Raw genomic sequence first — 18,381 nt, forward strand, 5'->3', positions numbered from 1 at the left:
TCAGACCCAATAGAAAAAGTCCGGAGTTCCAATAGACTTGGCTGTATACGACTTGTGCCAACATTTCCATGGCCTTTTTAACTTTTTAAAAAGAAGTGACTGATTGCAGGCGCGCTAATTCATTATTGTCGAGCTAGCGCGAAAGCAATCTTTTTAACTTTTTAATTTTTCGCTGACCATAAACTATGCACTTCACCTTCCGATATGTAAAGAATAATGTCAACTTTTACGGACATTTTTGAGAAAAATCATTTTACGCTTTAATACATTTTGTGGATGTATCATTTTCGAATAATATTGATTAAATTTTGAACGCAGCCAATTTTTGACATTTACACTTTGTTTCATTCATCTTTCGTTTATCCTATTTTATTAAGCATATTGCTTCCTGTTAGCTAGTAAGCATTTTTACGCCTCATCATATTAATTTATGGAAGAATATATTTCATTCCAATTTTTTAAATGTATTGGTAACGCCATTATATATCAGAATTATATTAAAAAAAACACCATTTCAAAGTAGCGTAAAACGAATCATATCTTTCATTTGCGACCAATACGAATACGAATTATTGAATTTATGAGATGATATAAATTAAATATTACGTTTTAATCAGTTAAGTTGTGTTAAAGTCTGTTCCTAGATTGGAACGTTTCAGATATTTTAGTAGTTTTCTAAATTTCGCTTTGTTTCTGTCACTTTTTCTATTGAATAATGCATTATAAATATTGTGTCTTATCGATGGACTTTAGAATCGATAACCCAATTTCGGCGTGTTTTTAGTATTATTTTATTTCGGTGGTCTGAAAAATGCTTCAAAACTCGTGCTAAAAGTATTGAGCTGCAATATAGTGTGTGATCATGTTGTTTACGCCGATTTATATAGCAATGACCTTTATAAAAACTTGGCGAATTCGTTCCTTTCGAGCGCGACTTCTGGAATTTCTTAGCGGTAACACGAGTGTCGCGTTCTGCAAAGTGCCTGAAAATGCCGCAGGTAAATAAAAAAAACTGTTCTTAATTTGACAAATCATAAATTTTCTAAAACATTTTAATATGAAAAATATTTTTTTTTTGTTTTCCAGAAACCCCTACATTAAGTTCTAAACTGTGTACGAATCCAAAGAATGCTTACTTATGCGATCTATTAGACTACACAAATGCCACTAGAATATGTAGTATGAAGCCCGCCCAGTGCATTGAGATTAGTGACTGGGTGTCCTGTGCGGGAGGTCTGCCGCTTGGATCAAATGATATTTCACCTGTCACTGAGTTTGATGTTGAAGTTTTGCTGGAATGTGAAATGGAGCCTCATGAATCAACTGCAAATCATTTAATATCGGTAAACAATTATATCTGAAGATTGTTTTTTTTTCCTTTGCCTAACTAATCCGTCAAACATCTTTTCTAGCTGTAATTCAGCAACATATTTGTGCCACTATTAGTTTCCTCAGATTCAAATAATTTCATTAAAGTACTGTAATGTCTATACAAAGTGGAAGTCATCGACCTTGTAATCACAATTTAATTGTTTCAAAGTAACTCAATGTTTTTTTACTAGCTTCAGTTAACCTTGATAATGATAACCTGCTAGAGGTTACGCATTTTAAATTAGTTCATTGGGTGAGTGTGATATTTGATAAAACAATGTCAAAAAATTTACACAAACTACTTTAATATGCACTTTGATTGCTCATGCAACAACTTATTATTAGACCTCAATGAAACTAGGAATGTACTTATGGCTATTTAATATTATATTCAAATTATATGTCAAAATGTTTGAATGAATCCTATTATATTATCACAAAATATTAGCTTAATGTCTGTGGTTACAGTTGGACTCTATGGGCTTACCAATTGCATGGAAAGCGAGCTCACATTTAGCTATAGTACTGAAGACTAATATTGAGAACCTCAGTGCTGCTGGTCTACATTTTGTAGGTAGTGATGAGTTCATAATTGATCACAAGCTGCCAGTAGTGAGGATACAGAGTAAGTGTGTAGACTAGATATATCGAAAGGAGTTTGTATTATGTTGTAGTTTATATGTTTAACTGCGGTTTAACTTTACACATTTAAATTTATTTTATCTTTTATTGACTTGAATTGTTTATTATAGTTTTTAAATTAAGTAATATATGTCAAAAGCAATAATTCTGTTAATGTAAAAGCAATTTTTATTTTAATCCTTTATAAATTTTTTCATATCCATATTTTTCAGCGGTTCAACTATCTGGTGAGCCAAATAAAGCCACAGATACATCAATGCGAAGTCTCCGCAGTGATGTCTACCACAGCCTAAAAAATCCTCCAGCAGAATTCCATTGGCCAGTGCATGCAGCCCTTCTCAGAAAGCTGTCCAAAGTAGTTGATGTTAAGTCTGAATGTAACAGTACAACTATAGAGATGAATGGTGGAAGCAACAGTATAATTGAAACTACAAACCTCTCTAAAAAACATGTATCCTTGGCGGATGTCAGTGTTAATACAACAAAATCGCTCACAGAAGAAGATGAGAAAGAATGCACAAATCATGTTGTAGAAACAATTAAGACACCAGAGAAGTCTCCTGAAAAGAAAGCGCAACAGCAAGAGGAGATTGTTGTTGAAAATGTAACTGTTGAAATTCAACACAAGATCACACCTAAAAAATCTAGCCTCAAATTAGACTTGAAGAAAGGCACTAGCCAGCTCTCTGCATCATTATTAAACATATCTAGTCAAATCAAATCTGTCACCACACATAAAAGGATAGTGAGCTCATCTGGGCCTAAAAAATCTCAGCCTCAGATTGAAACACTTCCACAAGCGAAGGAATCTCCAAAAGACTCTCCTTCGCAGGGCACTCCAAAGTCTGCTAAAACATCCCGTCCATTAGTAAATACTAAGTCGCCCAACATATTGATATATTCAGATAGTGTAGCTGCTAGGGATAACTTGGAAGCTTCTCTTAGAAAAGTTTTGGATGCTGATAGGTAAGTAAAACCATAAAATTTTAGAGCAGCCGCACACTAAACCGCTAGATCTGGTAGCAATGTCTGGTAGTTAAATTACTTTCATTCGGCTACCTAGCCAGTGCCCCACTCTTATTTCTGCTCGAATGAAATATACAACTCGAATTTTCGGCATCACACTAAACATTGGTTACACTACTACCTTGGTTGCAACCCCCAAATAAAACCCTCGACCTTAATGTGCTTGTCGTGAAACCCGTGGTCGATAAATGAGTCATTGCCCGTACTAATTTTCATGTCATGAAGCCCAAGGTCGGTAAATGAGTTTGTTGCTGCATGGTGTGCTGCAGAGTGCTGCTACTCCGTGCGCGCGCTGCACACGCACGCCATGCACACGCTGCGGAGGGGTAGGGCGGCGGGAGCTTGCGCTGCCAAGAGCGCAGATAGCGATATCGGCAATTTTTGAAAGAATATTAGTTTTTCTTTTACAAATGTACAATTTTACTTGCAAATGTGATGAAAAACATTGTATATCGCACGGGCGGTACTAGAATTTAATTATAATTAATAATACATTATAAATATATTATAAGGTAATTCTTTATTTACCGCCCTTAAGACACAATGTACTATTGTGCATATTATGTTTGATATTATGCTTATATATTATGCATATTATTATTATGCTTATTATTGTATTTTCAATTTACGTTTTACGGGATGACCGTAAAAGTAAAAATTTGGAATTGAAATAAAAAATACAAAAAGATTCCAAAAAAACAATCTTAATTTGATTGCTTAGTAACGACATCTCTTGTCCGGGTGAGCGGTTAGTTCCAATGGAGTGCCGAAAGTTTCTCGATGAGGGCTACGGTATAGATGTCGCTAGCGTCACTGCTTAAGAGGCTAAATAAGAAACAAACAAGCTGAGATGTGAGGTGCATAGGGGAAATTCGTGTCTGTACCTTTGACCAGCAGTGGTGTAGCGGTATAGCACGCGGTACGGAATACCGAGGACCTGGGTTCGATTCCCAGTGCTGGTCTTATTTTTCTGGTTTTTCTGTGCATCTATATTTCAGTTTGTATTTTCAATTTAGGTTTTACGGGATGACCGTAAAAGTAAAAATTTGGAATTGAAATAAAAAATACAAAAAGATTCCAAAAAAACAATCATATATTATGCGCTTAAGAAAAAAAACACCTCATAAAAGTCATAAATGACTCTCATTGGTCAATTTAATTTCACATGCAGCAGACGATTACTTTGATTGGTCCAATTGTAGTTTCAGCACGTCAGGAATTAAATTCAGAAATTATATTCTTAAAGTCCTATCGTATTATGAAATACATTTATATTGATACGACCTGTTTTCGTAATGTTACATTGTTGTCGTGTTTTGCGAGCCATAAATGAGTCAGCTGTTGAAAACTTGAAAACTTTGTATCAAAGGTACACAATATACAGCGGTCCCGAGATGCGTTGGAGGCGGGAGCGTGGCGCGGGCGAGCGGCGCTGGTGGCGGTGGCCGGCTGCGTGGGGCGAGCCGCGCCGCCGCTGCTGGCGCACTTACTGGACGGCGGGCGGCTGCTGGCGCTGTGCTCAGATCTGCTGCATGCCGTGCTGCCGCACTACAAGACTGCCGAGGTGAGGGTGTGGGGGGGGCGCGCTGCGTGGGGCGCGCCGCGCCGCTGCTGCTGGCGCACTTACTGGACGGCGGGCGGCTGCTGGCGCTGTGCTCAGACCTGCTGCATGCCGTGCTGCCGCACTACAAGACTGCCGAGGTGAGTGGTGGTGGGGGCGCGCTGCGTGGGGCGCGCCGCGCCGCTGCTGCTGGCGCACTTACTGGACGGCGGGCGGCTGCTGGCGCTGTGCTCAGACCTGCTGCATGCCGTGCTGGCCGCACTACAAGGCTGCCGAGGTGAGGGTGGTGGGGGCGCGCTGCGTGGGCGCGCCGCGCCGCTGCTGCTGGCGCACTTACTGGACGGCGGGCGGCTGCTGGCGCTGTGCTCAGACCTGCTGCATGCCGTGCTGCCGCACTACAAGGCTGCCGAGGTGAGGGTGGTGGGGGGCGCGCTGCGTGGGGGCGCGCCGCGCCGCTGCTGCTGGCGCACTTACTGGACGGCGGGCGGCTGCTGGCGCTGTGCTCAGACCTGCTGCATGCCGTGCTGCCGCACTACAAGACTGCCGAGGTGAGGGTGGTGGGGGGCGCGCTGCGTGGGGCGCGCCGCGCCGCTGCTGCTGGCGCACTTACTGGACGGCGGGCGGCTGCTGGCGCTGTGCTCAGACCTGCTGCATGCCGTGCTGCCGCACTACAAGACTGCCGAGGTGAGGGTGGTGGGGGGCGCGCTGCGTGGGGCGCGCCGCGCCGCTGCTGCTGGCGCACTTACTGGACGGCGGGCGGCTGCTGGCGCTGTGCTCAGACCTGCTGCATGCCGTGCTGCCGCACTACAAGACTGCCGAGGTGAGGGTGGGGGGGGCGCGCTGCGTGGGGCGCGCCGCGCCGCTGCTGCTGGCGCACTTACTGGACGGCGGGCGGCTGCTGGCGCTGTGCTCAGACCTGCTGCATGCCGTGCTGCCGCACTACAAGGCTGCCGAGGTGAGGGTGGTGGGGGCGCGCTGCGTGGGGCGCGCCGCGCCGCTGCTGCTGGCGCACTTACTGGACGGCGGGCGGCTGCTGGCGCTGTGCTCAGACCTGCTGCATGCCGTGCTGCCGCACTACAAGACTGCCGAGGTGAGGGTGGTGGGGGGCGCGCTGCGTGGGGCGCGCCGCGCCGCTGCTGCTGGCGCACTTACTGGACGCGGGCGGCTGCTGGCGCTGTGCTCAGACCTGCTGCATGCCGTGCTGCCGCACTACAAGACTGCCGAGGTGAGGGTGGTGGGGGGCGCGCTGCGTGGGGCGCGCCGCGCCGCTGCTGCTGGCGCACTTACTGGACGGCGGGCGGCTGCTGGCGCTGTGCTCAGACCTGCTGCATGCCGTGCTGCCGCACTACAAGACTGCCGAGGTGAGGGTGGTGGGGGGCGCGCTGCGTGGGGCGCTCCGCGCCGCTGCTGCTGGCGCACTTACTGGACGGCGGGCGGCTGCTGGCGCTGTGCTCAGACCTGCTGCATGCCGTGCTGCCGCACTACAAGACTGCCGAGGTGAGGGTGGTGGGGGCGCGCTGCGTGGGGCGCGCCGCGCCGCTGCTGCTGGCGCACTTACTGGACGGCGGGCGGCTGCTGGCGCTGTGCTCAGACCTGCTGCATGCCCGTGAATCACAACTCCATAAATACCGAGCTGACAGTTACAGAAAACTCTCAGATCGCAGATTTTGGTATCCAGCCGCTTTGTGGTCTTCGATATTTACCTCCCTAACTTTCGTAATATTTATTTAAATGTATTTTATCTTCACTTCAGATTCGTGAGAATGAAGTAGTGCAATTTAGTTTCGACAAATGGAAGTCTGTGAAGATGAAGCATCACATATTCTGCTACCAGGCCTCGCCCGCCAAGAAACAGTTCTCTACCGAGAACGACAGGCAGTAAGTTAAAAATCATATATTTAGAGCTTTTCTTCCTTGTCTTACTAACATTTCTTCGCTATATGCTGAGAGTTTCTCTTTTGAATCACTTGGATTTATCGCACACAGCATTTATTCACAGTGCTCTCTCAACAATAATTACCTCTATAAAATATTAATTGAGCTACTGACATTTCGATCTGCTAAGTAATATGTTAAGACCTTCTATTGACATGTGCTGATTTTATTCGGGTAGTAAATTAAAACTGAATTTTGCAGAGCAAGTCAGGATGCTAATATTTATGGGTACGCAAAATGTAGATATTCGCATCTTAGGATTATTACATTTTATGCTTGTAGTATTTGATCGCTTACAATATTACTGCTTAAAAGTTTTATCATCATTAACTTGCATTTATTTATATTTCTTTTAAATTGTTGTGCAACGACAATGCTAAATCAAGCATATGCATAGCGCTTGCGAGCGAGAAAATTATGAGAGCTCTAACTGATGTTAAATGAGTTATAGCTTGCACCTTTGAATTTTCGCGCCCTGTAAACCCGCTTCATACTCTGCTGTACAATAGCTATCGAAGCAGATTTTCATCATAGAATTTAAAAACGTTTATCTTATTTATATTGTATCCTACACATTATTTCACTTGATTTTACTCCACCTTGAATAATTGCAAAATGCCTAGCCCCAGATAAATATGTGGCATGACACAATTTTGACAATTGATATTATGTGTATGCATTATGCATGCCCCTTCGGCCACTTTGGAAACAAAAGGTTTGAAACCAGGTTTCCGAAAAAGAAAAATAATTCTGTTTTCTAAACTGGTTACCCATACAGAATATAGAATCTTATTTATAAACTCATTCACAAATTTAAATTTCCCAATTTGAATCGACACAGAAACATAGATAGGCTTAGGTTATGTTAAGTTTACATCGGCCAAAACTACACAAAAGTAGGAGCTCCGCGTGAGCAGAGCTCTGTCAACACTGTGTCTGTGTCGATTCTGATTAAAAAAAAAAACACTACTGTGAAAGTAAGCTCCAGTCAAAAACCAGAAGTCGAACTAATGTGAGAGGCCACACAGAATACTGTGCTGGAAATATGCGTGTCGCGGTATTCTGTTTGACCTCTTTCACGTTAGGTCAAATATTACAACCGGTACCGCCTCCGCGCTGCGCCGCACCGCTCCGCCTCCGCTGTCAGTTTGTTTCTAGCTATATACTTACTGCACTTGTATATATGTTTTGTTCTAAAATATCTTGCTTTTTTTATTTAATTGTAATTCAAACACTCATTATCACAGATGAATTACATATTTGCATTTTATTATGTATGCAACATGCAACCAACTTAAATAGCTGTTTAAGACATATTACGTATTGGACTACGCATCCCTAGCTAGACACATCTCTCAGTTCAGTCTGTAATGGTAATTTAAGAATGAGATACTTTCTTTTGTATTTCAACACTGGCTATACTTTTGGACAATATGACAGATGTTGAATAGTGCAATGATTTTTTTACAAGCTTTTATTTAACTTGCCATGTTAACCTAATTGATCGAAATTAACCAACTCCCAGTAGTCCGATTGTCTTTAAATTTGAACTATAATGCAAATACAGTAAATAAAAGGTACAGTCAGCAAAAAAAGCTTGTATTAAAATTCAAATTTCAACAAAAATGCTTAATTTGTATAACTGGTATTGTAGGCCGTCCAAATACACGGGTCACCCTGGACACGAACTGGACATCCAGGTGCTGGCTTCGGAGGAGACGTGGCGCACGCCGTCGCTGCTACAGGCCACTGACCTCACTAACAGCGGCGTCGCCATCTTCTCACAGGTACCTGTCACAGTAACTTCCTGCGTGTGTCTGTACTCCCTCTACGCAACAATTATCACTACACGTCAAAATCGTTTATAGCGACACCAGTTATAACACATATTAGATGTAACGACCAAGAAAAAAGTCTTAACACGATCTTATTATGCTAATATTACCCTTATTTTTAGGGTTCCGGAGCTAAAATGGCAAAAAGGAACCCATACATGAGCTGTCAAAGGAGCTATATCAATGTAGTTTCGTCGTCATGTCTTTGTCTGTCCGTCCGCCGACGCTTAACTCAGGGACTACAATACAAGCTTGCTAGAAAAAGCTAATTTTGCGCACGGATATTTAATCAACGTAATGCCGACAAAATGGTAAATATACCTTTAAATTGCAAATTTTAATTAAAATCGAGCCCCCCCCCTTTTTTTTTTGAAGTCGGTTAAAAATCGAAAGGAAGAATCGAGTTATCCCTACACGTAAAATACTAAATTCAATACGAAGTTTAAAGGATAATAAGTCACAGCAGACTCAGCCCTCTCGTAGGAATCTCATGAACACATTATTGATCTTCATCCATCTTTTCTCATAAGAAACCTTATCATTTTACAATGAAAATTTGTTACAATGGTTTTTAATCAAATACATCATCTAACTAAATACAAATACTTAACACCAGTGAAATAATAAAACTACTTCCTTATTCTCAGATTCACTTAGAAGCGGATCCGAGTGACTATTTAGCCGAAGAAGGAATCAAGAGCAACGAAGCTCGCTTAGAGATTATCCACAAAATTCTAGGAGATATTCTAGACCTCCACGTAAGAGATCCAAGGGAGATCACCCAACTGGACTACACGAGAGGTTTCTTCCTTGGGAACCATGTGGTGAGATACTGTTTGTGATTACGAGATCATTTATGTTATGTTTACTGCATCGCCATTCTAGTATTCGACTATTGCTGAACAATGACGATCATATTATAAGCAAAATGCCTCTAACATTGAAAAGCCGCGTATCCATTAGAGCAGCTTCAGGCCGGCGAGCCGAGCCGACCATATCTGTTTTTTGCCGTGCTCAAAGGAGCCTCAGTCTGAGCCGTGCCTTTGGCAGCGTCTCCACTTGCGCGGCCTCGGAGCGAGGCAGCCGCTCGGCCCGAGGCTGCGTCTAGTGGATACGCGGCTAAAGAGTAAGGAATCTTTGCACAATGATAAATTGACACTGCAGAAAATAAAAGCCTAAAAAAAAATATTTTATTTATTGGATTTTGTCCATACACAAAAACTGACTGATATATAATCGTCTTTGTAATAAGTAATTTATGAATGAGTAGGTAGGTAAGGTACTGTAATATTAGCATTATGATATTAGATTGATTATTGGACTGAGATTAAATGCAAACTTATTGCAATACAAGTATGTATATGTATATGTTTTTACGCTTCTTAGATACACCGTCATTTTTTTATTTTCATGTTCATTTGAGAAGGAAAGAGTTCGATTACTGCAGTCAGTTATATAACTGACGTGCCATTGGCTGTGTTTTACTATAATAAGGCTGTATTTCACCAATCACGTCTCCGTCAGGAAGGCAGTAATGTGTTTTTAGCTCACACATACCAACAAGCTTTATGTTTGCAACTGACTTGGACATATCTCCGGAATCTTAATAAAACATCGCTATACAACAGTTTTAAATCCAATTCATTGATGATACATGCACGCACACTTACAGAAAATAATTGTTTTCATCAGAAAACGCCTTTTTTCTAAGTGAATTGCGCCCATTCTGGCCGCCATAATACTGTATCACAGCACTCGTGACTTTGGCCTTCTTTTAAAACATGATGATTCCAAATTGTCCCTTATGCTCGTTATGTTTATGTGATATAATGGGTTGTCTAGGGGGCGTGGCCTGCGTCGTCGGGCTCCGGCCACGTGACGGTGTGATGGCCGGTGAGACGCGACGAACACGTTTGCTCATTGGTTGCGATAGATCGAGATTTTGAGACAACTGGCTTAATTCTTCGTGTTATTATGATTATTACTTTTATCTGAAAAAAAAATGGGCAAAGTATGGATTGGAATCCTTTTTTATTTCAAATTTATTTGACATACATGGTGTTTTAAAGTTAATTTCGAATATTTGAGCAGGTGATTGAGTTAGTACCACTACGACCATTGTTTAGGGTTGTCATAGTGTAGTTACAACATCAACTAATGAATGGAAACATGTGTTTACCACTATTAAAAATCCTGAAAATTATTTACAGGGGCGTTTACTCAAACTTGCCCAACCGTCTGCTGAAGTAATCTGGATTAATTTTATGAGATAGTGTATACATAATTGAAGACTGCTGTAAATAACTTTACTGTCAGAGCGAAATTTAAATACACTGCGACTGCGACTGTATAGTCGCCATCAGATATTTCGGAGCGGCCAAGGTGGTCAAAAATATCGATACATGAACTCTACTAGCTTAATAATAAAGTGCATGTGCCAATATTTTTGACCACCTTGGCCGCTCCCAAATATCTGATGGCGACTGTACAAGTGGTGTGGTGTTTTCTGGCAAGCAAAGGTCCAGTTTTAATTATCAGTTTTTTATTACTATTTGGTACATTATTTATAAAATAAGCTGTTAAATCTGAGTTGGTATCTCAAAATCTCGGATCTAAATGTATATTTGCTTTATATTGCCTAAATAGAACTTAGCAAGTTTGTAGTTTAAAATTTATATTGATTTAACAATTGGATATTACAAAAAAATACATATTCGGAAACAATATTTGCACGTCCTTGTTTCTGCTTTCTGTACGCCGCGGTGACCTATACATATTTATGCTAAGCACGTTTGTATTGAATGCCAAAAAATAACCTTTATTTAATAATATGCTATTTCAAATGTACGCAATCTTTTTAAATTTATGTTTTCTCAGCAGTAGGCTAGTTATTTTTACCTACACCTTACTTAGAACTTAACAAAATTTCAAAATGTTTTAAGCAATATTTGGCGCTTATGCTAATTTTGCGTTAATATTGCATGATGACGTTTATTTACTTACTTTGTTTTATATTCAGAATTTTGAAAAATATTTCAGAATTTAAATATTACCTTACTCAATAGTAAGTAAAAAACTAAAAGTACGCAAAACTCATTCTAATTTTAGCAATAAATTGAAGCTTATACTTTTTTTCTCTATTTTCCGCTAAATCCAAATCGAATTCATTGTATTGTATTGTAAAACTTTTTATTGTACATAAAAACACATGAAAATAACAGAACACAGGATATAGGATAAATCGCAATTTTGTCCTATAACAAACTTAAAGTGTCGTAAATACAGGCGCGTATAGGGATTGTTGATTGTCCATAATTTAGCCGTGTACTGCTATTCTGGTTTATTAATGTCTATATTTACCACGGATATGTATAACTCGGCTAAATTGTGAACAGTGGCGAGTGGTTCAACAATCCCGGTACACGTTAGTACGATCTTAAATTGTAGTTCTTTTTCAAATTTATACATCCAGCTAGACTCGAGACATGCTGTTATTAATCAGACTAAGATGTAACAAAAATCAACCCTTCATATTGTAGCAGAAGCTGTCGCTAGTGGAGGGGTGGCGCGGGGAGGGGGGCACGCAGTCGCTGGGGGAGCTGACGGTGCAGTGGTGTCTGCGGGGGGAGGCCGAACGGAACCCCCCCTCCGCCACCTTCCTGCCCGTACACGTCTACGACTGTCCGGAACACTTCTCTACTGTCGAGTACTTTGATGTAAGTAGCATTGGAATTAGTTGTAGCGCATGTGTCATGCTTTTGCTGGTAACAATCGTTATTTTTATTCAGCCTATGTACCATCAGCCAACCCTAAAGTTGATAATCGTTTGCATGTCATAAAACAATAATGCCAAAAGACGTTTCTGTCAACTTGAAAGTTCGACTTTAGCGACATATTCATTTGATAGGAACTTGTTTAAAAATTGATAGACCACTTATTTGGCTGATGGTACATCCCTCTGCTGCCTCGAAGAAATGAATCGCATATTAGGGACCCTGATTTCCTGACTGATAACTTTGATTCAGGGTACAGCCTTCTCGCTGCAAATGTCGTGTTGTCATTCATAGTATAGTATATAATATAGTATATTCTGTAGTGCCGGTAGGGTTTGCAATCGCAAGCGATTTCTTCAGAAAAATGACCAAAAATTGTGAACGACAGAATTTAACGTCGACGTCTCTGGGGCGGCTCGTGGTGTACTCAGACGTGCTGACGACGACCAACGCGGTGACGCGAAACGTGCCGCTCGCACACGGCGTCGCGTGCGTCGCGCGCCGCATGACGTCTGGACAGGGCCGCGGGCAAAACGTCTGGATCTGCGTGCCCGGACAGGCCACCATCTCGATGCAGGTATGAATTATAATTTCACCACTCTCTGATAGTTTAATTTTTAGGGTTCCTTAGCCAAATATGGCAAAAACGGAACCCTTATAGTTTCGCTTTGTCTGTCTATTTGTCCGTCCGTCTGTCCGTTTGTCGGTCTGTCCTCCCATTGGCGTACCTAAAGTGGGGGTATTTTAGTGTGGCAGGTGGTTACTTTTTGTTTTAGATTGGTTGTGGCTGGTATTCTATCGAACAATGACAGCTCTACCGTACTCGACCTGAAGTCGTCTGGCAGTGTCTTATCTAACCTCGACATTGGCGGAATCATCGCATCGTTCGATGGGGCCATTATAATCCCAAAAATTTAATTGAATTGAAATAACTAAGTGAGCCAATCGCAAACAAACGTCAAACGGACCACACGATACTAACGCCATCTAGCGTTATTTCACCTCTGTGAAAACCCTCTTTGACTGGACTTTTGCTTTTAATGATGCTCTTAGCCATTTTGAAAGAAGGTGTTGAATAGAGTGATGCGTGTACGCAGGTGTGGCGCCGCATGTCGGCGACGCTGCCGCTGGTGCAGCACGCGGCGGCGCTGGCGGCCGTGCGGGCCGTGCGCGCGCTGCCCGCCTACGAACACCTCGACATCAGGTACGGCCGTACGGGCCCTCACCTTTGGAACAACACCGATGCCTGAACTTGTCAAGGGCGTTTAAGGCACATCCGCTTACCTACCATACGTTAAACCGCGTATCTAGTACGTCGAAGGACACAAGTGAAACACACCGTAGCTAGTTGCACACTGGTTTAATCGTAACAATAAAGGGAGGTAGACAGAGCGGCGCAGCGCATACGTACTAGTATCTATTACGTGTAATTTTACTGGGGGTAGTTGTAACATTATTTGTTTTATTTCAACGAATTTGGAGTTAACATTTTAAATTGGCCAAATTTAGCAATACACAGAATTGTCTAAGCCTAATGCTTCCCGGGTTTGAATCCGCGATCCTCTGCTTGAGGCTGTAGATCAAGAACCCTAGGCCACTACGGCTGTTTACTCTCTCTCTGTTTAAATTATCCAAAATATTGTATGCACGCAGGATAAAGTGGCCGAATGACATCTACTTCGGCCGCGCTGTGAAGATCGGCGGCACCGCCACCACCGCCAACTGCACCGGCGATGACGTCGTCTGCAACATTGGTGCGTATCATCATTCTCTCTTGGGGGTTGATAAACAATCTCATATACAGCCCAACCATCCACTTATTTCGCCGACTAAAGTGTTTTTCCTTGAAATTAAACTCTACATGTGTGTAAAGATAAAGCAGTGTATGTAACTGTACATAATAAAATAACGCATTAAAAAACTCTTGTGATGTTATTAAGAAACTCGTTTGTCGGCGCGTTTCCTAAACCCACACTTATTATTGTAACAGTTACATTAACTAGTATAGATAACGCGTACGCTTATTTAATATGACATCGTGACAATTGGCGCCCAACTTGGGACCAACTGTCACGGTGTGCCAATAAAAAGCATAAAGGGTGACGCTTAACGATTTTTCGATTTGGTACGTGAAAAAGTTATGCCTTATCATTCAGGAAATACAAACTGAGTTCCTTAATTTCTCCCTTCATTGGCGTAAATTCGTCAGGCACCGCCGTGAACATCTCTAACACAGTGCCGACGACGTGCCTGAACCAAATAATAGAGGAGCACAACAAGCAGCACGACACAAACCTCCCGCCCATAACCATAGAGAAGTTCTTGGCGCGATACTGCTCGCAACTCGAGCGCATATTGGACTATATCGACTCGGACGGCGGCGTCGACGCGTTTCGCGAGCAGTATTACCAGTACTGGCTGCATGAGTAAGTCACTTTCTGTTACTTAAGAGCGTGAAATTAACCTTTCGTTATGCGACCCCCCTTCCTCCTTCCCCTTTAGGCCGGCAACGCACCCGCAGCCCGCAGTCCTAATAATGCTGTAGGTCTCCATGGGTGGCGGTGATCGCTTAATATCAGGTGACCCGCAAGCTCGTTTGCCAGCTATTTGATTAAGAAAAAATAACGTTTTCCGCTACCTGTTTAGGGAGTTGATCCGATTTTGATCAATTTGAGTGCCCCCAAATGCAGTCGCTAGGCGCTCGTTTTCAGCAATAAATGTGGTCACGTGACCTCATTTTCAATGTGATTTTGAATTTCCTGCGACGCAAAAATGTAGCGTCAAGTCGCCGCGTTGAACAGCAGCGACAAGATGGCTTCTTGCAGGAATGGTCTAGGTCTTGGAAGCTGATTTCTTAATGTCATTTAGTAGCAGTCGTGGCAGTGGTACAAATAGAAGAAATTGGAGTGAATGAAAAAAATAAATAACACTGTTTTTGCCGAAATTGAAGAGGGTTTTTTTTTCAGCGATAAAGCTCAACATTTTCTGCTTTATCGCTAAATGTCACGTGACCTGTGGCCCCACCTTTACATTTTTTTTTTATATTTACGATTTACGAAACCCAATCCTGGGCATGACCGACACGCTCTTGGTCGGTTTTACATATGAAAGAAATTTCCTATTCAGGTATAATATTTTTCTCTTTTATTAAGTGCAGTCCATTACTTTGTTTAATTTATTATTATACGAGTATTTGTTTGTGATCCAGCAACGAGTCGATCCGCGTCCGGCAAGAAGGCAGCGCGCAGCCGGTGGCGGGCGTGATCGCGGGCGTGGACGAGGCGGGCTGGCTGCGCGTGCGCACCGCCGGCGGGGACGTGCGCGTCGCGCCCGACGGGAACACATTCGACCTCATGAGCGGACTCGTCGCGCCAAAGTTCTAGTCACACGAAGCCTGGGCCCACGACCCAACTATATTCCTTTTTTTGGGATTGAGTCGCTGTAGGAGCCAAAGACACTTAGGTCTTTACTTTTGTTTACTTAAGCTTTAAGGTTTCTACCCACATTACCGTATTTGGTACGGTCCGATGGAAAGGTTCCCGATACTCATTTACACGAAAAACCCCATGGGACAGAAACTAATATTAACAGTCGCAATAGGTACAGGAATAGACAAAAAAAGTAGGTGCTTGGCTTAAACTAGTGGCTACCTGTTTTTAGTGACGTTATATCAATGATATTGGTTGTGGTTGGTGTTAGTTTGTTCGCCAAGAGTTGATAAGAGTTGAATAGTGGCCATCGCTAAACTATCACAGTCGCAGTCTTGTATGTGACCGACGTGTCTTATCGCCGAAGACTGAGTTTCGTGGTACAAGGCAAAGAACATGCAAGTCTAGTCACCTAAGCAACGTTTTGAGTTATAGCGGTTTGTTTGAAAGTTAGTCATCACTATGGTTACCATTTCTTTAAAAGTTAAAATATCTGACAATATAATATATACATACGAGTAGTACATTTTGAGATAAAATCTCAATTTTTAAAAAAGGTGATATTATTTCCGTGGACCCTTCACATCTTATCATGTGAGACTGCCATTCCGCGCATTTTTGGGCATTTTGTCTTTCAGATTCATGCATGAGTTTGAAGGATGGATGTGTTTCAGTAAGTGGCCAGTTGGCACGCCGAAATTTAGTCCAGGACATACTTTTAGTCGTTTACACTAATGCTGCCAACCGTAAAGTCACCGTCTGCCAACATTTGAATTTATGAAATCCGTACCAACAATCTACTAAACCCTGTTTTTATCCACTCTAGACGAACAGACTATAATTGTATCGTGTCGAACATTAGGCCTAGGCCGTGTGCAGGACGGAGTTATAAAAACCCTCGCCGTATTTATAATAGGTAGGTTTTCCATCGCACTTTATCGGAAAAGTTCGCGTTTATCGTACTCTCAATTAGTTTCAGTACACATCGTACAATTTTCATTTTGACATTTGACACTAAATAATAAAGGTCCATATAATATAATGGATATGAAAATATCGCTCATATACAACCAGTTTATCGACACATCAGGTGCCGTCGTAGAGGCGTCCTTACTTATAGTGCAGGGTGTGCGTTGCACACGGGCGCCGGCCGCGGCACTTTGTACCTATTCCATTTTGACCGCGCGTTTCCTAGATGGCGCTAAAGTAATAATTGCACACGGGCGCTACATGGGCTAAAGACTCCGCTGCCGTCGTATTCTGACTGAGATCCGACTTTTCTCGATAGAAAACCATTTTGCTGTACATATGTACCATTATTATTGTACTAGCTTTTGTCCGCGGCTTCGCCCGCGTGAAATGTGGTTATCGCGCGCTCCTCCCTCGGGAACTGTGCGTTTTTCCGGGATAAAAAGTAGCCTATGTCACTTTGGCTCATAAAATATTTCTATGCCAAAAATCACGTAGGTCCGTCGCTCCGTTCCGACGTGAAAGACGAACAAACGTACATACAAACACACAAACACACAAATTCACATTTATAATATTAGTATTAGTATGGATTGTCACAAGAACAAGGCATAAGTTTTGTGACAATACAACATTAAAACGGGTGAAATCAACTTAGGAAAAAATCTGTTACATAGATAAAAGTGAAACAAATATAAGCGAGTTACATAAATATTTGTAGGGTTTTTAAACTATGACCGGGCCATAACTATCTCTTTAGCCTTAAATACATTAATAAGTAAGTATAAAAAAAATACTGTAAATTATGAAAAGGTCGTCGAAACTGTAAATATAACGATATCATCTTAGATAGAACAGCCGTGACACTGCCAGTTCTTCTATCTTATATCGTTTAGATAAATCAAATATTAAAACCTGTTGTATTTTAGATTTCGAACTCGTGTAGTAATATTCTTGTTGCGCTACTTATACATGTAGTTGAATTCTTGAAGAGTAATAAATTATGGTCAATTAATGTAAGTACTTACGATGTAGAGGAGGCTGAATCTCACTGAAGTAGAATGTAAATAAGTAAGTGAACAACGTTTACTTGTGTGCACCATACATTGCAATAGCAATGTTTATCTCAGCATAGTCAGACACAATATGTTGTACGAATATGTTGACAGTTGGTAGTATATGAAACTCAGTGCCATAGTGATTGCAATAAAAAACGAGTCTCACTTTACGAGTCAGACTTAGGTCTGGTGCGCAAATCTTGTTTCGATATCCTCTCGAACACATCTTAATGAAGGACTAATGATTGGTCCGAAACAAGTCGAGCGTACACGAGTGATCCGTATATTGTTTTTCAACGTGCAAAATAGTTAACCCTCTTTAGTTGTATCTTTTAGTTACTACTATAACACCAAGTATAAAATGTGATTTATGAAATTGATTTCTGATTATTGAAATGTAGTATAGTAATAAGCTATAATTGACAACATACATGACACGGTACTGTCTTCGATTATTGTTCTTGTTGTAAGGTGATAATGCGTAGGAAATAAAATAAGCCAGCCAATATTTGCTTTTTACTGATCATTTATTCGAAAATATCTATCGGAAAAATGTGCCTACACAGTTTTAAAATCATTACGTAATTTTCTAGGTTGTATTAAAAATACTTACATCTTTTATAGTCGATTTGGGGACCTTTTCGTTGAAGTTATGTATCGTAAAATATACTCAACGGACAGCGGCTCAACATTTGGCCCACTCTACATTTAAAATTGCCTAATATTGCATACATTTGAGGGCCAGATTTTTTGCCGCTCAGTATATATTCTAATCTACTTGAA

General features: G+C 41.8%; 1 protein-coding gene across 1 annotated transcript; it reads left to right on the top strand.

The window, feature by feature from the left end:
* The first annotated feature begins 525 nt into the window (after nucleotides 1-525).
* Nucleotides 526-16,055, top strand: Hcs (holocarboxylase synthetase-like protein). The gene is given in 16 exon segments (XM_074103316.1): nucleotides 526-998; nucleotides 1,087-1,343; nucleotides 1,840-1,996; nucleotides 2,226-2,979; nucleotides 4,409-4,422; nucleotides 4,425-4,603; nucleotides 6,354-6,478; nucleotides 6,737-6,763; nucleotides 8,190-8,322; nucleotides 9,018-9,194; nucleotides 11,910-12,086; nucleotides 12,532-12,720; nucleotides 13,241-13,347; nucleotides 13,797-13,897; nucleotides 14,353-14,569; nucleotides 15,352-16,055. Coding segments are annotated over 16 exon segments (2,925 nt in total). The 5' UTR covers nucleotides 526-862; the 3' UTR covers nucleotides 15,527-16,055.
* The last annotated feature ends 2,326 nt before the right edge of the window (nucleotides 16,056-18,381 follow it).

Source organism: Choristoneura fumiferana, chromosome 20 (genome assembly GCF_025370935.1).
Source record: "Choristoneura fumiferana chromosome 20, NRCan_CFum_1, whole genome shotgun sequence".
NCBI classification, from domain to species: Eukaryota; Metazoa; Arthropoda; class Insecta; order Lepidoptera; family Tortricidae; genus Choristoneura; species Choristoneura fumiferana.